At 53.5% G+C, this 21,298-nt stretch overlaps 7 protein-coding genes across 7 annotated transcripts; 4 read left to right on the top strand and 3 right to left on the bottom strand.

Moving 5' to 3' along the window:
- Positions 1-424: 424 nt before the first annotated feature.
- Positions 425-2,176, top strand: N7498_000219 (protein phosphatase 2A regulatory subunit CDC55; the record flags this gene model as incomplete). The annotated part of the gene is made up of 6 exons (XM_058447282.1): positions 425-468; positions 574-614; positions 681-778; positions 834-1,482; positions 1,531-2,093; positions 2,153-2,176. The coding sequence occupies 6 exons, from the start codon at positions 425-427 to the stop codon at positions 2,174-2,176; spliced, it is 1,419 nt and encodes a 472-aa protein (XP_058312693.1).
- A 1,187-nt stretch (positions 2,177-3,363) lies between these two features.
- Positions 3,364-8,597, top strand: N7498_000218 (transcriptional regulator SIN3; the record flags this gene model as incomplete). The annotated part of the gene is made up of 7 exons (XM_058447281.1): positions 3,364-3,464; positions 3,529-3,593; positions 3,688-4,328; positions 4,393-4,493; positions 4,546-5,680; positions 5,805-7,901; positions 7,953-8,597. The coding sequence occupies 7 exons, from the start codon at positions 3,364-3,366 to the stop codon at positions 8,595-8,597; spliced, it is 4,785 nt and encodes a 1,594-aa protein (XP_058312692.1).
- Positions 8,598-9,790: 1,193 nt separating this feature from the next.
- coaT (acetyl-CoA hydrolase ACH1) lies at positions 9,791-11,507 on the top strand (the record flags this gene model as incomplete). The annotated part of the gene is made up of 3 exons (XM_058447280.1): positions 9,791-9,937; positions 10,001-10,241; positions 10,314-11,507. Exons 1-3 carry the CDS (start codon positions 9,795-9,797, stop codon positions 11,505-11,507), a joined length of 1,578 nt encoding a protein of 525 aa, XP_058312691.1. The 5' UTR covers positions 9,791-9,794.
- A 683-nt stretch (positions 11,508-12,190) lies between these two features.
- Positions 12,191-12,545, bottom strand: N7498_000216 (uncharacterized protein; the record flags this gene model as incomplete). The annotated part of the gene is made up of 2 exons (XM_058447279.1): positions 12,377-12,545; positions 12,191-12,322 (listed from the first exon to the last, which is right to left on the bottom strand). The coding sequence occupies exons 1-2, from the start codon at positions 12,467-12,469 to the stop codon at positions 12,191-12,193; spliced, it is 225 nt and encodes a 74-aa protein (XP_058312690.1). The 5' UTR covers positions 12,470-12,545.
- Positions 12,546-16,556: 4,011 nt separating this feature from the next.
- On the top strand, positions 16,557-18,239 carry btgE (putative cell wall glucanase (Scw11); the record flags this gene model as incomplete). Its single annotated transcript, XM_058447278.1, has 1 exon — positions 16,557-18,239. The coding sequence occupies one exon, from the start codon at positions 16,557-16,559 to the stop codon at positions 18,237-18,239; it is 1,683 nt and encodes a 560-aa protein (XP_058312689.1).
- A 1,052-nt stretch (positions 18,240-19,291) lies between these two features.
- On the bottom strand, positions 19,292-19,681 carry N7498_000214 (uncharacterized protein; the record flags this gene model as incomplete). The annotated part of the gene is made up of 3 exons (XM_058447277.1): positions 19,292-19,356; positions 19,433-19,528; positions 19,601-19,681. The coding sequence occupies 3 exons, from the start codon at positions 19,679-19,681 to the stop codon at positions 19,336-19,338; spliced, it is 198 nt and encodes a 65-aa protein (XP_058312688.1). The 3' UTR covers positions 19,292-19,335.
- A 1,258-nt stretch (positions 19,682-20,939) lies between these two features.
- N7498_000213 (uncharacterized protein) lies at positions 20,940-21,287 on the bottom strand (the record flags this gene model as incomplete). Its single annotated transcript, XM_058447276.1, has 2 exons — positions 20,940-21,130; positions 21,188-21,287. The coding sequence occupies 2 exons, from the start codon at positions 21,285-21,287 to the stop codon at positions 20,940-20,942; spliced, it is 291 nt and encodes a 96-aa protein (XP_058312687.1).
- Between the last annotated feature and the right edge of the window lie 11 nt (positions 21,288-21,298).

The following is a 21,298-nucleotide window of genomic DNA, read 5'->3' as shown; positions in this document are numbered from 1 at the left end:
CCCCCTCCATCCCGGACCACACCCCGTCTTTTCAGCATCGCCAACTACCGTCACTCTATCGACTCTTTCACCAGAGTTCGATTCCCCGGGTTGCTGTATTCTCTTCGCCCACCTTTCTCCCCTCTCCCTCTCCTCTCGTCTCCCGTCATCGGCGTCAAACCCCTCGCACGCCATCTCCGATCGATCATCACCGACCGATTGCTTTCGCCATTCCTTGTGTGATCGCTTCAGCTTCACCGTGTTCTTGTCCCCGTCCGACAAATTCAGCTCTGCCGTCAACTTCCTCTTCGGTTCGGTCCGAGTGATTCTGCGTTCACAATAGAGCTCGGAGACAAATTCAGTTGCCAAACTGGTTTTTCTTTTCGCTTTTCTGCATCCGTCTTTGTCCGTACGTCGCGTGCAAGGGCGATCCTAGAACGAAAAGATGGTAGACAGAGATCCAGGGACACCCACCTGGAAGTTCACACAGTGAGTCTTGCCGTGAATGGAGGCTGGCGTGACGGCTCCCTGCTCCACGTTCTCCATTTCTGGGAACGTGTGGAGCTGCTAGGATTGTGGCTGACTCCCCTGCAGATGCTTCGGTGATAAAGGTGATGTAGAAGATATCACAGAAGGTATTGTCCCCACAAATGCGGTCGATTCATCCGGAGCATCTGAGCTGACTGACACCGTCCTGCCAGCGGACATCATCTCGACCGTTGAATTCGACCATACCGGTAATTATTTGGCTACGGGAGACAAGGGTGGACGAGTGGTGCTATTTGAGCGGAACGAGACGGTAAGTCAAGCCGACTCAAAATTCAGTGGGCGGCGCTCACGCATGACCGACACAGAAAAAAACCTGCGAGTATAAGTTCCACACCGAGTTTCAGTCGCACGAGCCGGAATTCGACTACCTCAAATCGTTAGAGATTGAAGAGAAGATCAACAAGATAAAATGGTGTCGCCGACAGAATGCATCACACTTCCTCCTCTCGACCAACGACAAGACCATAAAGTTGTGGAAGGTGTTCGACAAGTCGTTGAAAGTGGTCGCCGAGAACAACCTATCGAATGAAATGACCCCGGCGGGTGCTGTGAGCGGTGGTGGTATTGCTCGGGCACCGCGCGGAGCCTTCAAGGATGCGTCAGCCCTCAAGCTGCCACGTTTGACACACCATGACACCGTCGTCGCTGCCGTCCCACGGAGAACCTACGCAAATGCCCACGCCTACCATATAAATAGCATCTCGGTGAACAGCGATGGCGAGACCTTTATCAGCAGTGACGATCTCCGAGTCAACCTGTGGAATCTCAACATCCAGGACCAGAGTTTCAATATCGTGGATATCAAGCCGGCAAACATGGAGGAGTTGACCGAAGTCATCACGGCAGCCGAGTTCCACCCGGTCAGCTGTAACTGGTTCATGTACGCTAGCTCCAAGGGCACCATCAAGCTTGCGGATATGCGGCAGCGCGCTCTTTGCGACGACCACGCCAAATGTATGTATTCTTCAACAGCCCGGGATGGTCTGTGCTGACTTGTTACAGTGTTTGAACAGGAAGAGGATGCTTCCTCGCGCTCCTTCTTTTCCGAGATCATCTCCTCTATCTCCGACGTTCGATTCTCACACGACGGCCGGTACATCGTGTCCAGAGACTACTTGACCGTCAAGATTTGGGACGTCAACATGGAACGCCAGCCGGTGAAGACCATCCCTATCCATGAACACCTGCGGCCGCGCCTCTGCGACACCTACGAAAACGACAGCATCTTCGACAAATTCGAGGTCGTCTTCTCGGGCGACGCCGAGAACGTGATGACCGGCAGCTATAACAACAACTTCATGATCTACCCGACGCAGGAAGAAAAGGATACGGAGATTGTGCTCCAGGCGGACAAGTCGGCCTTCAAGGCGAAGAAGGTTGGCGTGCCCACTCCCATGAACAAGGGCGGTGCCAAGAAGGCCGGCTCGAGGTCCGGCAGCCCTGCCGGCCCTGGCAGCCGCATGAAGAAGGAGACAGATGCCGATCAGATCGACTTCAACAAGAAGATTCTGCACATGAGCTGGCACCCCTTCGAGGACAGCATTGCCATTGCCGCGACGAACAACGTGAGTTTTCCTCTCCCCAAAAACCCGAATTACACACTCAAATGCTTATCCATTTGCAGCTCTTTGTCTTTTCGGCCCTATGAGCTCCGCAGGTCCATAACCATTTTCCATGAACAGGCGCATCTTGGGGATGGGATACGGTGGCCGGTGGACGGGGTTGGTTGATCTGAAGAGAACGGATGAAAGCCAAAAGGAAAATCCACATGACAAAAATTAATGGCCGTAGCTGCATGCCCCAGGTTCCATAATCTCACCACTGTCCCTTCGTCTGCTCCACGCGAGCCTCCGCATCATTTCGAGTTTCCCGTTCCTGGTTGTGTTTGGATTCCCCTTTCCTATATTCTGGTTGTATGCAGCTTCTTAGGTACCCCTGAAGGCGTTGTATGGAGGCGCTTCATGATAGAGAATGCGAGGCCTGTTTTGAGGCATGTTTTCATTGTTGTAGTTGTGTGTAGCCTTGGTCTCGACTGTGGAGGAGGTTCTCTCACTAAGCCTTTATTTCTCCTGTATGAGGATTGTATCTGTCTAATGGGAATAGAGGTACCTCAGTCTTGATCCTAAGGACCGTCTGGTAGCATTGTATGGTATTGCTGCTATGGGACACTTGAGGCGAATAAAAACATTAGGTGCCTCATTGGCTCGTCTACCGAGGAACAAAGCTGAATGTAGCCTAATAAAATCAGCTATAGAGAGCTTCGGGGTACTGTTTCTCTTCACTGCTCGCTCACTCCTGCCTATGACACCCGCTGGCGCAATCTCGGGATGCCCAGATCCCCCGTAATTTTTCTGCCGGCGGACGCGGGCGATGACGAAGGCGGAGGAAATGACTCGCTCCCACATTACAGAGTTTTACAATAATACACTCTGTCCTGGCAGACCGCCGAGTGCAGCCGTGTCACATACAGCTCATAAATACCGGAACAACCAAGGCCCGGAACAGGATACGCCTTACCGTATCTGGCCTAGCGGAGTCGGTCAGGAAAGCCTCCACTGCTGAAGCCCGCGATCGGTCGCGCGCACTCTACCTTAGCCTTATCATCGTGGTGCCTGTGGCTTGTCTTCTTTTGCTTTACTCAGAGCGCGGAGCATGCTCTGACATGACTGTCATTTGAGTGTCGAACCTCCGCCTCAGAGAACACGCGCCAGAGAAAACAGCTGGAGCTCATCTTCTCCAGACTCGCCGTCTCCCTCCTCCCTTTCCACCCACCACCCTAACAACGCCTGATACCGATACCCATTTTCTTACCGCCGCCGAGTTCATGACCAGATAATGAACTCTGGGAACGATAGCTGGCACTCCCCTGCTGGTGGGCCTCCGTCGCACCCTGGCATGGATCAGATGAACCAACAGAGGCCCTTGGGGTCTTTCAGGTATGCTCAATCGCCGCAACTCATTGCATGATCTCAAAGGCTAATATCGCGGTTTGCTTCGCAGTCAAAATCCTCCGAATCAAGGCCCGGGCTCACAGCCCTCCGGGCCTGTCCTCCCCCCTCCAGGCGGTTAGCACTCCTCCCAACCGACTTTAACACAATCTCGATTCCCCGATTTATATGTGCAGGAAACCATGATACTGACTTTGATGCGCTGTTAAAGGCCCCTACCATCCCTCCGGACAGTCGGGCGGACACTCCCTCCCCGGCCTGGCAGAATTGAGCCAGAGCCACGGGGCTCCGCACCAACCGACCTACGGACAGCACCCGCAGGGCCCGTCTCACGGTTCCGGTCACTCTCTCCCTGGTATCGGCCAGGCCATGCAACATGCATCTCCCCAGTCTCTGAACCGCGAGCGCGAGCGGGACTCAAGGGAACGCGAGATCCTTGAACGCCAGCGCCAGGAAGAGATGGCCCACCGGGAGCGTGAGCAGCGCGAGCGCGAACAGATGGAGCGCCAGCAGATGGAGCGCCAGCGCGATCACCACCCGGTTCAGAGCCACACGGGCTCCATTCCCCTACACCAGCCGGTCGCCTCGAAGGTCCCGAATTCGATCCACGGCCCAAATGGTCTCCTTTCGAGTCTCGGTAACAACCCACCCAATGGTCCTCAGGGAAATGTGCAGTCTTCCGGTGGTCCAGCCAGCCTCTTCGGCCCGCAGATGTCGCAGCACGGCGAGGGTACACCACGGTCGTACATGCAGCACCCGGGTGCCCCGCCCATGATGGGCTATAACGGACAAGGACAGCAAATTCCTGGAAATGTGGCGGCCCTCGCCCAGGGTCAGCAGCCGATTCTGAATGTCAGTCTTTGGCCCCCCCTCCGGATCCCCAGAAATATGGTCTAACCCTGGTTGGTTGATACAGGATGCCCTCAGTTATTTGGATCAGGTCAAGGTACGATTTGTCGACCAGCCTGATGTGTACAACCGGTTTTTGGATATTATGAAGGATTTCAAGAGTCAAGCGTAAGTTGTTGGTTTGTTGATTATTTTGCGGCTTCGGTCTGATCTTTGTTAGGATTGATACACCGGGCGTGATTCAACGGGTGTCGACTCTCTTCAACGGCCACCCGGCCCTGATTCAGGGGTTTAACACGTTTTTGCCTCCTGGATATCGCATTGAGTGCGGTACCGAGGATAACCCGGATGCCATTCGAGTTACCACACCATCTGGCACCAACACCCTGAGCATGCCTCGTGCGGGACGTCCTTTTGAAACTATCACTGAAACTACGGCTCCATCGGGAGGACTCGGTCCTCACGGCCGTACTGACTACTATGACCAGTCACGCCCCGGATGGCAGCAAGGCCAGCAACAGCAGGGCCAGCAGCATGGTGCCCCTGGATCATACTCCCCTGGTTCTCGGATGATGGGCCCGGGTATGTATCAACAGGAAGGACAAGGTCCTGCACAGGACCCTCACTATGGCTATCAGAGTCAAGAGGCTCAGGGTGCCTCGGCACTGTCTCATCAGCAGGATCATCGTGGTGTTGCTCAGTTGCAAGGCGCTGCTTCGGCGGCCTCTGGCATGGGGAGACCTGGCATGATGCAGGTCTCCGGTGCTGGCCAAGCTGCCGGCATGACCCAGCCTTTGAACGGTCTGGCTGGTGTTGGTGGTATGCTCCAGAGTGGTCATGCTGATCTGAACAAGCGTGGACCTGTGGAATTCAACCATGCTATCAGCTATGTGAACAAGATAAAGAACCGCTTCTCCAGCGCTCCGGAGATCTATAAGCAGTTCCTGGAGATCTTGCAGACCTACCAGCGCGAGTCAAAACCTATCCAGGATGTCTATGCGCAGGTCACTCATCTGTTCAACACTGCCCCTGACCTGTTGGAAGACTTCAAGCAGTTTTTGCCAGAGTCTGCTGCCCACGCCAGACAGGTTGAGCGGCAACGCGCTCAAGAGAACATCCCAGTCAGCGATCTCCGCAGTGGTCCTGGCGACTTCCCGTCGCAGACGCCTAACCGTGATGTCAAGATGCCCCCTCTCGGCCAGTTCAATGTGAAAGACTCTGGCAAAGAGAACAAGAAGCGCAGAGGCGCCCCTGGTATCACAGGCTCTATGTCCGGACCCTCGGGCGTTGATGCCGCCCGTATGCCTGATGCTCAAGTTCGTGGGCAGCCGGGTTCGTTTGGCAATCTATCCAAGGTTCGTTCAACTGCACTTGCACTTCCCGTTCTGCACGTTATATTATCAATCGGTTTTTTCTTTCGATTACCCTCACTCGCATCTCCGTTTCTGTCTAGTATCAGTTCACTAACGCATACAACAGAGACAAAAGCACACCCACGGCAGGCCATCCGGTGCTGATATCCCTAACGTTTCGCCTACTTTGATTCCAGCCCTCCCTGAGCCAGTTCCGCCGACTATGTTGACGACCCCCAGCCAAGAGGAGATTGCTTTCTTTGACCGCGTGAAGAAGTTTATCGCCAACAAGCAGATTTTCAGCGATTTCTTGAAGCTGTGCAATCTGTACACCAACGACCTGATTGACCGCTTCATTCTGGTCAAGAGGGCTGAAGGTTTCATTGGCTCCAATGCCGAGCTGATGAGCTGGTTCAAGCGTTTTATGAATGTCGAAGAGCCCGAAGACAAGACCATCGACCCCAAGCCCAAGACAGAGGCTGGTATGGTGAACCTTGCACACTGCCGGTCCTTGGGACCCAGCTACCGTCTGCTTCCTAAGCGTGAGCGACAAAAGGCTTGCAGTGGTCGTGATCAACTCTGCTTCGAGGTTCTGAATGACGAATGGGCTTCGCACCCTACTTGGGCGTCTGAAGATTCTGGCTTCGTTGCGCACAGGAAGAACCAGTATGAAGATGCTCTCCACCGCATCGAAGAAGATCGTCACGACTATGATCACCACATCGAAGCTTGCACTCGCACAATTCAGCTCATCGAGCCTATTGTCCAGCAGTTCCTCCATATGTCTGAAGTCGAGCGTGCCAACTTCAAGTTGCCGCCCGGTCTTGGTGGCCAGAGCGAGGCTATCTACCAACGCGTGATCAAGAAGGTTTATGACCGTCAGCGTGGCGAGAAGATCATCCGTGATATGTTTGAGCGCCCTTGCCAAATCTTACCTATTGTCCTATACCGCCTCAAGCAGAAGCTCGAGGAATGGAAGGCATGCCAGCGCGAGTGGGACAAGGTCTGGCGCGAGCAGATGCAAAGAGCCTACTGGCGCAGTCTAGACCACCAGGCCATCGCTACTCGCCAGACCGACAAGAAACTGTTCATTGCTAAGAACATTCAGCAGGATCTACAGGCCAAGTTTGAAGAGACCCAGAGCCGTCGGAAGAGTGGTCTCAATCCGCCCAAGTACCAGAGTCAGATGGAGTTCAAGGATATGGATGTCCTTTTGGATGCTACCCACCTGCTCTGCTTGTACATTGACCGGACTACCTCTGGATTTGGCGCTGAGCCGCAGCGTCTGATCAACTTTGTTAAGGATTTCATCCCTGCTTTCTTCGGCTTGGACCGTGACACTTTCCTCGATTACATGGATGAGCTCTCGGTCAGCGATACTCCTGCCGAGGAGATGGAAGATAACTTTGGTGCCGATGACGTCTCGAACGCTAGCCGAAAGGTTATTAACACGCAAAAGCTGGATCTATTGCGTGAGGTCCTTGAACGCCGAGTCGAGAAGGGTAATAGCAACGGTCAGCCCAAGGATGATGTTCCAGCAATTAGCCAGCAGCCTACTCCCGATGTACGGCCCCTTTCTGCGACTGCTTCTGAGCCGGAGGATACTTTCGATGTTGCTGAGTTGAAGTGGATGTCGCACCCTGACCAGGGTAACTTCAACCTGGAGCGCGCGTACACCCTCAACGAGAAGTACAAGAAGACTGTGCATCACATGTACTGCAACTTGAACATCCTGTGCTTCTTGCGCACATTTGAGATCCTTTATGCTCGCCTGCTGCGTATCAAGCAGCTGGAAAGTGAAGCCCATGAGCAGGTCCGTCGGGGTTTGCTGCCCAAGCCTGCACACGAGTTGTGCCTGATCGATCGCTTCCCTGGTGATTTCTTCTACGATGTTGATTCCAAGGCGAATCTCTACAAGCAGATTGTTCGTATGTGCGAGGAAGTCATCAGAGGAGACATTGACCAGCTTCACCTGGAGGAGACGCTGCGCCGCTTCTACATGCAGAGCGGTTATTTGTTGTACAACTTGGAACGTATCTTCTCGTCCATCACCAAGTTTGTGGCCTCGATCTTTACCGGAGACTCGCGAGACCGCAGCTCAGATATTGCGAACTTGTTCTTCAAGGAACGAGAGAAGGAGGAAACCACCCACCACCAGGAGATCCAGTATCGCAAGCAGGTGGAGAGGTTGGTTAAGGAAGGCGATATCTATCGCATTACTTATGTGAGTATCTTCCCTCTACTGGAATTGTCCATCGCTAACAAGGTTCTGCAGCTTCCCGCCGAGCGCCGAGTCACCATCCAGGTGATGTCCGCCGAAGACTCCACACTCGACAGCGAAGACCTCAGCTCTGAAGCCCGCTGGTCGTACTATGTCACCGCCTACTCCATGCGCGACCCAACTGAAGGTGTGCAATTCTCCGAGATGCGCATGCCTTTCTTGAAGCGCAGCCTCCCAAGCAAGCTCGACGAGGATGAGGAGTACGACCGCTATTACCGGCGCCTCCAGCACTACGACGGGCTGATCATCCGCATCTGCGCCAACAACTACACGATCCTCTACCAGCCCCCCAGCCACGACTGGTTCTGGCGTTCCACCGCCCCAGCCATCGACAAGGACGCCGACGCCGAGACCGTCAAGTCCAAAGAAGAGCAGCAGGCCAGGGAGAAGGCAGCTCTCCGCGAAAAGCGCCACGACCGCTTCGTGGAGAAGTTCGTCAACAATCCCAACTGGGCGCGCGGTCTGAGCAAAGACAAGGTCGACGAGTCAAACCAGCAATTCCGCTCCTGGCTAAACGGTACCCTATCCAAGGAAAGCCCGACTCCTGCCGAGGAGCCCGCCACGGAAGACAAGGAAGTAACTGAGAAGAGCGAGCCGGCAGACACCGAAATGGCCGAGGCCGAGCCCGCCGAAGCGTGAAGCGTGAGCGATTATGACGGGGATTAGGGGGAGATGAATTGCATTTACTGCTGAGAACGGGACGGCGTCTATCATACGAGGAAATTGCGACTATGAGTTCTTACGGTTTCTCTCACCTTGTGTTTTCTTTTTCTGTGCCTTACTTTTCGCAATGGTTTTGGGTCCGATCTATGATCTCCCCGGTTTGTTTATTATGCCTTTTTTTGCACTTGCACAAACCATAGTGCCTTTTTTTTCTCCTACTCGACTGGTATGTCTGACCTAGATCAGACGCCGCGTACGAGGATTGGAGCCGGGGTTGAGGAGTGCTTAATCTTGCCATAGGCCCCCCCCCCCCTTTTTTTGTACTGTATTCAATGTATTCTAGCCCAGAATTTTGCGGGTATTCCATATTCAGACTGTAGCTCTAGCGTCGGATAGGCACCGTCTAGCACTCACTAGGTAGAAACTGGAGCCACTCACCGGAAGCATGGTCGATCATTGATCCGCGATCCCCACCCCAATCAAACCAAATCCTTCCCCTGGTACCAATTCAGGGATGGCCCAGGTCTCCGTGTGGCCGAAACCGTTAACCGAGACAATCCGAGACGGTGAAATGACTGGACCACCGCCGGGCCGGGCGGGGCGCTGATCTATACTTTCCAATCTCCAGGCCGTGAAGCGGGTTCTTTCTTGCATGCATTTCGTGATATCTAATGCATACGGGGATTTTGCGGAGGTTTCTAGAGCTAGAGGAGGTTTGACCGGGGTATTCAGGGCGAAAGTTGGGGATATGATGGGTGTAAAATTGGGGAATGCGAGGAATCTCCGAGCTCCACCGAGTCTGGGCCGAGCTGACGTCAAGATGAACACCCAGGTTTCATTTGACTCGGGGGGAGGGGAACCTATCGGAATTTGGGGAATTGGGGGTTCTGAGAACAGTGAAGAAGCAATTGAATGCGTATAGACGTTTAATATAGCAATTGGATAGCTAGAACATGGTAGATCTACATTTCCAATCTATCAGGCTCACAACGCCGGAAGACTTTAGAGCCCGGACTGTATAGGAGAACTTTTCCTTTCTCCCGGAAGTCTGTGGGACCTTGCGCGTTTCTGCCTGTGGAGTTTTCACTCGCGGTATTTCTATCCTTGGGGATCCTTTTTTTTTTTCCTTTCTCCTCTTCATCCTCAGGAACTCTCCCCTTCACACCCTTCAGGATGGCTGCATCTGCACTTTTGAAGAGCCGTGTTCGCCGGCCCTCGTATCTGAACAAGCTTGCTAAGGCTGAGGATCTGATTGATCTGTTTCCTCATGGCTCGTACATCGGATGGTCTGGCTTTACGGGCGTTGGGTATCCCAAGTACGTTCTCTCTCTGCTTGTGATGGAAGGGGGCATGAAGGGCGGGTGTTAATGATTGAACAGGAAAGTGCCCATTGCTCTGGCAGACCACGTCGAGAAGAACAACCTCCAAGGCCAGCTCAAGTACAACCTCTTCGTGGGCGCTTCGTCCGGTGCGGAGACGGAGAACCGCTGGGCACGGCTGAACATGATTGAGCGCCGCAGCCCGCACCAGGTCGGAAAGGAGATCGCAAAGGGAATCAACAATGGCAACATCAAGTTCTTTGATAAGCATCTCAGCATGTTTCCCTCGGACTTGGTCTATGTGAGTCGAAGTTTAATGTCGGGGGTTCCCGCCGCGGGGATCGTTGCTGATCAGCGCTAATCCGGACCGTAGGGCTACTACACCATGAACAAACCGAACAAGAGGCTGGATGTCGCCGTTATCGAGGCTTCGGCCATCACCGAGAATGGCGGCATTATTCCCGGTGCTTCAGTGGGCGCTTCGCCCGAACTCATTCAGATGGCCGATAAGGTCATTATCGAGGTCAACACCGCCAGTCCGTCGTTTGAGGGCCTGCACGATATCGTGCTCTCCGACCTTCCCCCCGGCCGTAAGCCGTACTTGGTCATGGCTCCCGAGGACCGTATTGGAACCTCTTACATCCCCATCGACCCCGAGAAGGTCGTTGCTATCGTCGAGTCCGACTACCCGGACCAGACACAGCCCAACGCTCCGGAGGACGAGGCCTCGCAGCAGATCGCCACGAACCTGATTGAGTTCCTCAAGCACGAGGTGAAGCACGACCGCCTGCCTCCCAACCTGCTTCCAATTCAATCCGGCATCGGCAACATCGCGAACGCCGTCGTCGGCGGCCTCTCCAAGGGCGGCGCAGACTTCACCAACCTCAAGGTCTGGACCGAAGTCCTGCAAGACTCCTTCCTCGACCTCTTCGACAGCGGCAACCTCGACTTCGCCACCGCAACCTCGATCCGCTTCTCCCCCGACGGCTTCAAGCGCTTCTACGACAACTGGGAGCGCTACGCCGGCAAGCTCCTCCTCCGCTCCCAACAAGTCTCCAACTCGCCCGAAATCATCCGTCGCCTTGGCTGCATCGGCATGAACACCCCCGTCGAAGTCGACATCTACGCGCACGCCAACAGCACTTGCGTAATGGGCTCGCGCATGCTGAACGGCCTCGGTGGATCCGCCGATTTCCTCCGCAACTCCAAATACAGCATCATGCACACGCCCTCCACCCGGCCCAGCAAGACCGACCCCACCGGTGTCAGCTGTATCGTTCCTTTCGCTACGCATGTCGATCAGACGGAGCACGATCTTGACGTCATCGTTACCGAGCAGGGTCTTGCTGACGTGCGTGGTTTGTCGCCGAGGGAGCGCGCTCGCGTTATTATTAAGAAGTGCTCGCACCCCGATTACTACCCTATTCTTACGGATTATCTGGATCGCGCCGAGTTTGAGTGCTTGCGGAAGGGTATGGGCCATGAGCCGCACTTGCTTTTCCAGGCTTTCAAGATGCATCAAAACTTCCAGGAGAAGGGCACTATGAAGATTAGCTCTTGGGACTAAGGATCAACGGGATATTATCCAGGTTTATGGGTTTTTATACATTACTGGATTGAAATGGGTCTGGTGTGTTGGGTGTATATAACTTTAGCGTTTAATTTTGAGTGATCAAAGTTTATTGGGTCATGTTTACATTAGCTGGACTTGTAGACGGCGGCGTATATCCAAGATTGATTTTGGATTTAAGTAATGGACTAAGCTTAGCCGTATGTCTTGTTTGTCCACTAAGATGGGTGATAATATAGCTTTACGTTGACAAAATCCTCGTCGTGATTGGCATCGGCTGTTTACAGTAATTTGGTGGTGGGTCTACTATTGTGTAGATCACAACTTCGATCAGGCTACGAGATAACTTGACAGCACGGTCACTCATCTCCATCTCTTATCTGCATCTCAAGTCTTCGTAAATGGGATATCTTTTGAATAGAAAAGTAAAGCTTGAATAACTGAAATCTTTGTACCAAACTCCAAAGGTATCACAAACGAAACATCAACATCAACCGAAGTATTTACAGCGTGAAGCCATATTATCCACCAGAATTATGCAATATAAACAGGCTCGTCCATCTGAAAAAGCATTCTTAAATCGATCACTTAAGCCGAAGTAGGAGGCTGGTACGATCCACCAGTGAATCTATCACAAGTCAGCACCAACTCTTCAACACCAATACCACAGTGAAGGAATCTTACCGGCTCCAGAGCGATCCCAGAATCCCAGTCGACTCGGCAGAAGACTTGCGACGAGCCCAGCCGGATTCCACGTTGTAGTGCTTGGTATCTTGGAGACCAGCGAAAAGGCCTCGTCCAGCAGTGGGGCGCTAAGACGATGTTAGTATGTTATGTCCGATAGTTACAATGGGGGATGGACATACGCGGTGCTCCTCAGCGGGATTGCGAACCCAGTAATCCGCGCCGAAGTCGTTTTGGAGACGGGTGGCCTGGGAAGTCTTGGATGCAGAAGGCATTGTTGTGGTGTTTGGTTTGTATGAGTGGCGATGTATAGAGTAGAGTAGAGTAGAGTTGTTTGAGTGAAGATCTTGTGTTTGATGATGATGATGGACGGAATCGAGGATGCATTCTCACATCCTTATATACCTTTGCTCCTCTCTAAGACTCAGACACAGCCTTGAGAATCGAACATCTAAGCCTTAAAAAAATGTATGGTACCACACCCTATACCGGCCGAGGCCGAAGCAGTTCTGCGGTGTCGGTTCCGAAGGCCATATCTCGGATGACCATCGCTCCAATGCGATTGGTGTAAATCCCGTTTCATGGCCCCATTTCATTCTCTGGGTGACATGATCTCTGTCTCGTGCGATTGGGTCTGTGTTGAATCTGGGGATTGGGGTTGGGTGGTTGGTGTTCGTGGTAGGCTGGTTGAGGTGAGTCGTGACGTAGCGAGTGGTGCGGTGACGGCCGAACCACGCGGAATGGGATTTTCCCGTACCATAAGCGTTGAGAGTTTCGGGTTGCCCGTGAGGCTTAGATTAATTTCCTCCTTTGGTTACAGGGGAGTTTCGGGAGATCTTGGGATGGTGCTTTTGCTGGTCATGTGCTTTAGGAATTTGTCGGGTGTGGCATGATCGAGGTTCGCGGGTGGTGTGGTGTATAGCCATGAGGAAGGACGGAATATACCGAATTCTTCATGTCAGATTCAGATTTTCATTCTGTGGAGTCATGGCTTTACTGCTGTAAGTTGTAGCTTTTGGTGGTCGGCTTTATACAGGCACTGTGTTACAAGACATGATCCTGTACCCTTGGTACTATGCAAACCCTCAATCTTTGAGCAGTGAATGAAGAGCCTCGATTGACAGAATTGGAAGAGACCACCTTTCGCCAAGTTCTATGCCTAAGCTAAGTTCATGATCACCTATGTCTTGGTCTCAGGCATCGTACGATGCTGCAGATTAAGTTAACAGCTCCTACGTCCATGCGTAATTCGCATCCCATGCCTCAAAACCAAACACCCGCGAATGGCACCATCAAGGAAACTTCTCGGCATGATTGTTATGCCAACGCAGCCTCAAAGAACACGCGCTGATTGAATGAAGTACCTCAGGATTTCTTTGCCCGATCGGAAAGTCCACGTTCGGAGAGAAATGATTCAGGAGAAGGGAAGACAATCTCAACTTGACAAGCGATGCTTGCAGGGAAAGTTACGAAGACATTTACTGTATCAATTCATCGTCCATGATCGTGCCTTCTGGTGGGGACTCGTTGAGCCAGGATCAGACCGGTGGTGATCGACGCAGGCATTGATCCCAACAAGCTTTGAGCTATGGTAAGCCCTGCACTAGTAAGGGGAAGGCTGTTTCAACGGTGGGAACATTAACGCTAAATGCTTACAGACAACAATATACCCTACCTCAATCACTACTCGGGGTAAAGCGGCGCCATTCTCTATCTTAGTCCTCCTCCAGACGACTACCAAGTCATCCACTATCGCCCGAGCGACGCTTCTTTGTTTCGAAAAGCAAGTGATGACCGGTACAGCGAAGCACAACGGTGTAGACGAGTTCCCGAGCGAGGTCTAAGGAGACCACGATACACATCTGGGCACTTGAGAGACGGGTAGCTACTACACAGTATACGACCCCACAGCTAGTGCCCCAAGCGGCTGCTTGAGATGTGTCCAGGTTATGGACATCACTAACCAGAGACCTGGACCGTGACCACGGCCAACATCTGGACAAAGATCATTTTTACATCTGGCAAATCCTACAGATGGCGTTCTCTCAGTCACTGCTCGTCCATCCAAGGATGCTATCTGCCAAGGTACCGGAGGTAGGTCGCGTCTGAGAACCTCGAGACTTGGCAACGGTTGCCTGATGCCCGAGGATATATCGCTCAATGAATTCGGGCGAAGCAGGCCAGGAATGCTGGGCCCAGAGATGCCAATGGATCGCACCCACATGGGCAGAGACAGAGATTGCATTCCAAGACACCCGGGCATCCATGTCTCATCCCGGATCGCACAACGACATATTTTGAATGACAAGCTGGGGAAGCGCCAAGTGGCGAGATTACACCATTCTCGACCCAAGGTATAATGTGAATTACGAGTCTTTTTAAATGAGGACCAAGACCATCTAATTTGGTGGCGTCTACACGGGTCAACACAAACACCGTGGCGAAGCGCCTTGGGCACGGCTCTCATGGAGACCACGGGAGAAGACTCGGCCCCACGTCACCGATACCGGTCACACTCTGGGGGGCAACCACAAATGGTCCACCGCCCCTTCAACCCCCTGAATAACCTCAATTCCAGGGTCTCGCCCTGCGTCGACCTGACTAGCAAACACCCTATTCCACAAATCCGGAAGTTGCGCGGTGCCCAGATCGACCACCCCGCTTGGCACACCGTAGCGCCTCCGGATTACCGCGGTCGAGACCAAGTGGGCGGTGGGTCGTATAGTAACCGAGCCATGCCACACCGCTCCAGAACGTACGTCGTCAGGTGATGGCGAAGGCTCGAACCCCTTAAGAGCGCGTAACTGCAAAGTCAAACGACAAAATCTACGCACGCAAGTCAATTATTGGCCCCGATCGGGTAATGACCGGAAGCAGGCGAGCCGAGACTAGCGAGGTATTTCAGGAGGTAAGCGGAGTGTGGCTTGGGCAAGTGCTCCTCCACATTGGTAATGTACTAGTAGTCTTGCGCGGCTCGGCAGTGAAATGCACTCCACGAACAACTTCGGATGCCCCAAGGTGCGGTATGTGTAGACGTCTACGCATGTCTGTCTCATTCTTCTACGGTATGTTCAAGAGGGGGATCTAGACCGCGGCATTGTGACCAGCACCCGATAGATTGGAGAGGCCTGTGCCCACTCTTCCACTCTTCACGGTGATCTTCGATGCGGAGCGTGGGGAGTCGGGGCGGGTTTCTACGGTATAAAACATTAGAGAATGCTAAGCCTTGGTTAGAAGGTCGGCCGGACACAGACGGGTCCATAATTTCCCAAGGTTTGTTCACAGCCAGTCTGATGCGTCCCGGATGATCGGCAATTGTCGTGACAGCGCTGACGAGTCGACGGTGATCGGGGGGGGACGTGTGTTCACTGGAACGGGTAAGCGCGTGGAAAGGGCGGGTATATTGATGGACATGAATGTTATGATAGGAGAGTTGAAGACGCAGCTATGTCATGGTTGCCACCGGAACCAGGGGAGTTACAGCAATCATAACAAAAGAGCACCAACGAAGAGGAGTAAATAAATTTACCAGCGCGAATGGTGATCGGCAGGGCGGAAATTAAAGTCCAAAGCGCCGCCAATGATGAGCCCTACGCAGATCCACAGCTGCCACTTGCCCGCTTCGGGAGTAGATCGGAACCACATGGCCTCAATTTCCTGTTTTTTTTCTTTCCTCTCGGGACTCCCCTTCCCCAGGACGTGTTCCAGACGAACTACAGGGGCTGCGTAGATCTTCGTTTCTGGGCATTCTGATCTCCACGCTTTATACATCGGAAGCAGATGGCAAAGCGGAACGAACGGCGAAAGTCCATGCGCAGCTGTCAGGGGCCGGTAAGGGGGCGAACTACCGTATCTGTACTCGGGGTCCGCCCCCCCCCCAACTGAGACAGGCCTATTTTTGCTGCTTACTCGGATTCGGTCTCTTTACAGCTGGTACCGTACAACTGTTTACGTAGACCCAGAGAATCCCCACTCCTGGCCGACCCGTGCGGGCCAACCAACTCGGGGAATACACCGGGTCTGCAGGCTTCCCCCAATGAGATCGCTGTGCCTGAACGCACGTCTAGGCTTGACCCCGTACGAACGGCCCAGGGGTAATAAATCACGATCGGTGGATCCGGAGAGGTACTACAGCGCCTAACTCCCTTTTCATCTGCCTCTGGCCGTTTCTCCCCCTTTTCCTTCCCCCCGAACCCCCCTTCCACACACCCCCAGTGCTTTGAGTCTCCAACAAAAGGCCTTGCGTGCCCACCCACTCTCCTTTACTTTCTCATCCCACGTTCCTTGATATTACCAACTACCACCGCTTCACTCGTTCAGCGGGCATTCATTCCTTGTGTGGACGCAACTCGAATTCTCATCATGAAGGGTTCAGTCTTTGCGGCCGCGGCCATGGTCGGATCTGCCATGGCCGACGGTCACCTCCACCGTCGCCACGAGGCTCTTCACCAGCGCCGTGATGCTTCATCCAGCGCCTCCGCTGTCACCTCTTCGGTCCCCGCTCTCGAAACCGAGGAGGCTTGTGGTTGCATCACCAAGGTCATCACCTACCTGGGTTCGCCCACTCTGGTTCCCATCCAGACTCCCACTTCGGCTCCCGAGTCGACTTCGACCCTGACCAGCACGGTTCACTCGACCAGCACCGCTACTAGCACCGTGACTGTGACCCCCTCGACATCGTCGACCGTCACCGTGTCGCTGCCCACCAACGGTGTTACCAGCTTCTCCTCCACTGGTACCTACACCATCCCGGCCACCACCTTGACCGTGACCGACACCACCACCGTCTGCGGTGCTACCAGCACCGAGGTCCCCAGCGGTACTCACACCATCGGTGGTGTGACCACCATTGTCGAGACTGGCACCGTCGTGACCTGCCCCTACGCCACCGTCAAGCCCACCGGTACCACCGTCACCAGCATCATCGAGTACACCACTTACACCTGCCCCGTGGCCGGTACCTACACCGTCGTGCCCGGTACCGTCACCTCTGTGCCTTCCGCTACCACCATTGTTTACCCCACTCCCTCGACCATCACCCCGGGTACCTACACTAAGCCCGAGACCACCATCACAGCCACCGTCACTGACACCACCTACTACTGCCCCTTCGCCACCAGCACCGGTCTGCCTTCCTCCACCGCTGTTGCCAGCTCGCCCGCTCCCGTTGAGACCACCGCTGCTCCCACCAGCGTTGCTCCCACCAGCAGCACCTCCACCGCCAAGGCTACTAGCACCGCAACCACCGGCAGCGGCCTGACCGGCAGCGGCCAGTGGGGTATGACCTTCTCTCCCTACACCGAGAGCGGCAACTGCATGACCCAGGCCGAGGTCACCAAGAACATTCAGACCATCAAGGACAAGGGCTTCAACCTGGTCCGTGTTTACTCCACCGACTGCAATGGTCTCGAGTACATCGGCTCCGCCTGCAAGTCCCTCGGCGTGAAGATGATCCTCGGTGTCTACATCGAGGCCTCCGGTGTCTCGGGCGCTCAGGAGCAGGTCGAGGCCATCAACAAGTGGGCCCAGTGGGAGATGGTCGAGCTGCTCGTCGTCGGTAACGAGGCCATCTCCTCCGGCTACGTCTCCGCATCCCAGCTGGCTTCCTTCATCACCTCCTCCAAGTCCGCCTTCGCCGCCGCCGGCTACACCGGTCAGGTCACTACCGCCGAGCCCATCGACATCTGGCAGGAGCACGGTGTCTCCAACCTGTGCTCCCCCGTCGACCTGGTCGGTGTCAACATCCACCCCTTCTTCAACGCCCAGACCACCGCCGAGCAGGCCGGTGAGTTCGCCTTGAGCGAGTACCACATCCTCGAGAAGATCTGTGGCAAGGACGTCGTTAACCTCGAGACCGGCTGGCCCAACGCTGGTGACGCTAACGGTGCCGCTGTTCCCGGTCCCGCCGAGCAGCGGACCGCCATCAAAGCCATTGCCAAGGCCCTCGGCTCCAAGTCTATCTTCTTCTCCTATGCCAACGACGACTGGAAGGCCCCTGGCGAGTTCGGCGTCGAGCAGCACTGGGGCTGCGCCGATGTCTTCTAAACTAGCCATGCCTAAATAAGATGTTTTGTTAAAACTTGTACAAGAGGAATAGGAGTTTTTTTTTTTTTCTTTCTCACCTCGGACCTTTCCCTCGGGATTGATTGTTTTCCCGGGGCGAAGGGTTCCGTCTTGACTTTACCATTTCTCTTGTCTGATATCTTGGACGTTTACGTGGTAGATACTCCTTTTATTCGACGTTGTCTACTGACCAGGTTGCATCCACTCTTCTATTTGTTTTTCCGCTCTTTTGCGTTGTCTGTATATGTTTATCTTATTGATGCATTTTATGATGTACTGCGCAAGTAGTTGTAGTTCTTATCTCCAACATTCCCGTGATGATCCCGTATCTCCGTGAGATGGAATGTGTCACTGGGGTTTCCTCGGGCACTGATTGTCCTGTGCGTTACCGCTGCAGTTGGCCGTCCAAGGCCAGGATCTCCCTGATGTTTCAAGGTTTTTATTTTGTATTCAGCCGGCTGGGAATACCCGGCAGTTCCTGTTGGATGGTTTGGCCACAACTCAAGGTCTAAAATGAAGCTCTACAAGTGGCCCAGCCCCGGAGTCATACCAAAGATACGATACGAATCTTCCCTCTCGATCTCACCCATCAATTGACCGACCGTATGTACGGATATCTTATCGCATCCATACTCGAGCATCCAAACCCTGCACACACTGCCCGAAGTCGAACCCCAGCCATCTGCAGGCCCCCTTGTTCAGCCGCATCCTGGCAACACAGTGTTGGTGTCTCACCACTGAAACAGTCCCCGCATGTACACCACCTGCAACTTCAAACAGCAAAGCGAGGAGACCGCTCAACGCTTCTAGCCCCCAGCATCACCGTTACCTTTCTGGGGTTGCTGCAACCTCCCACCTTGCATTACCCCTCCCAACCCTCCAGATAAGATATCAGTCAGGCCAACATGTATAATCGAAGATGCAAGTAGCATAGGCAAAAAAGTGGACAGTGTCAGTTCTCAATGATATTTACCCATTAGAACGCAATTAAATACACGAGAAAGAAACGTTCCAACCCGTCATCCCACACCGTGATCGGCTATGTGCAATACAATTTCACCCCGTGGCTTCAAGCCTCTCAGTTCTGGTGGGGGCAAGTCTAATTCCATCCGTTAGCATGTCCACATATTCCCGAGGTTTCTCGTAAAACCCAAGGTTGGGGTTTGTTGACTTACTCCCATGGTGCTGTTGCCTTCAGTCACGCACTGCAGCGGGTAGCAGCACGCCATAGGCTGGCCCCAGGTAGCGGTCTTGTTGCAGGATAGCGTAGGCTGGAGTTCGTCAGTATTCGATCGTAGGATTGGAAGTTTTTTCCCCTTTTTTTCAAAAGTCGGGCGTCTTACCTCACGGCACGTCTCAGCGGCCTTGGGCATAGCGTAGGCAAAGCTGGCGAGGAAGCCGCAGACGAAGACGGAGGCGCGCATGTTGAAGGAAGTGAAAGGTTCTGGACGGAGTGATTGTTAGCAGGAGTCAGGAAAACGCGGATTTGAAGAATTTGGAGCTGAGATGAAGGGATGGAATCGGATCGAATGAATCAAGCAGCGAAACAAATGCAAATCGAGTGAGTGATGGATGGATTTGAGTGGTGCGATGATGAATCGTGTAATTTGCAAGAGATCGATGCAGAAGCAGAGACGAGTACATACCGAGAAATATCGGGATTTGAAAGGAGCGACAATATTCTAGGCGAGCTCGGGAATGTCAGGTCACTGGGACGTCTTATAGCATTCCTGACGTCGTGCCGCGCAAGATGGGGCCAGGGACCGCCACGCACGACGCTCCCGTGGAGTCGGTGTCGATCACCTCGATGTAGGTGAAACAGGATCTACAGGGGGAGCTGAGTAAGATCGTGCTTTTTTTATTGGTAGAAGCCCTTGACTGCTCTGTTTAGTCGTTTGATTCATGGGGTCTAGAATCTGACACTTGGTAAGGCTGAGTCTGTTTCAATATTTCCCTAAAGGGTTGTGTTTGGGAAATACTCTTCTTCATGATCCAAGTAGCGTTCAAGATAATTATAGCATCGGCTATGGCCCGATACCATGAGCTACTGTGCTAAGCGAGTGGTAGGACCACCTCCGTGGGGCGGGAAATCAGAAAGAGTGACCTGGTTAGTGCAGGGCAACTGGGACGGTAGCAAGGCACCGATAATCCCCCGGAGTGACGCGCAATAAGGGGAAGCTCTTGGCGCTGGTGTTTCTTGCTTGGCGTAGGTCCTGCGAGGGGTGACGACTTGCGGTGGCCGGGCCTTGGCGGGGGCAAGAGCTTTGCTGGTGGTGACTCGCTTGGTAGGGATGTGCTGCCAAGCTGCCAAATCAACCCCATGTCTGATAAATCCTGTTAAATAACGTCTTGTTGGTGATTTACAAGTTGCAATTTATCGCATTCACTATAGGATTTGAGCCTGGCGACCCGCTTGTGGAATACTTTAAACCTTTTTTTATAGACACCTACATAGAATATTTCAGCATCTACCACCTCGCCTCTATCCACTCCAGAAGATCCACTACGTCATATCTCCGCATCCTCCTAGCCAACATTAATGGCGTCTCACCATTCCTATCTCTCAGGTCAACCCTCACCCGCCCTGTTGACAACAAGACCTCTATAACATCCACGTGCCCATTCCTGGCTGTCAGCAAAAACGGCGTATTAAGCATACAATCAGTGTGATCTACAACCAAATCAGGCGCTTCTTTGCCTTGGTTGAAGGAAAGGATGCCCCGCCAGTTCGCCAGCCGTTTTTCTCGCATCTGGATGCCAGACAAGCATTCTCTTGGCGAAATCCAGGAACGCTTCCCTCTCACCTCCTGCAAGAAAGGATACTGTGTCGTCTAGTTTGCGGTCGGGGATCAAGTCTTCGTAGAAAAAGCGACCTAGGATGTATCATGAGTCTGAGAATAATTCGTTGGAGATAGGAAAGTCAGTAATACCGTTATTGTCAAAAAATGGCCCACAGAAGTACTCCTGCGCGGTCTCACATACTCTGCCGTCTTCTCGTCTGATTGGTCCCGGCCATGAGTACTCTCGCATGTATTGATACC

The sequence above is a fragment of the Penicillium cinerascens genome (genome assembly GCF_028974065.1).
Source record: "Penicillium cinerascens strain IBT 15544 chromosome Unknown contig_16_segment0_segment0, whole genome shotgun sequence".
Lineage (NCBI taxonomy): Eukaryota > Fungi > Ascomycota > Eurotiomycetes > Eurotiales > Aspergillaceae > Penicillium > Penicillium cinerascens.
The sequence above is the reverse complement of the archived record's forward strand: the minus strand, read 5'-3'. Positions and strand labels throughout refer to the sequence as shown.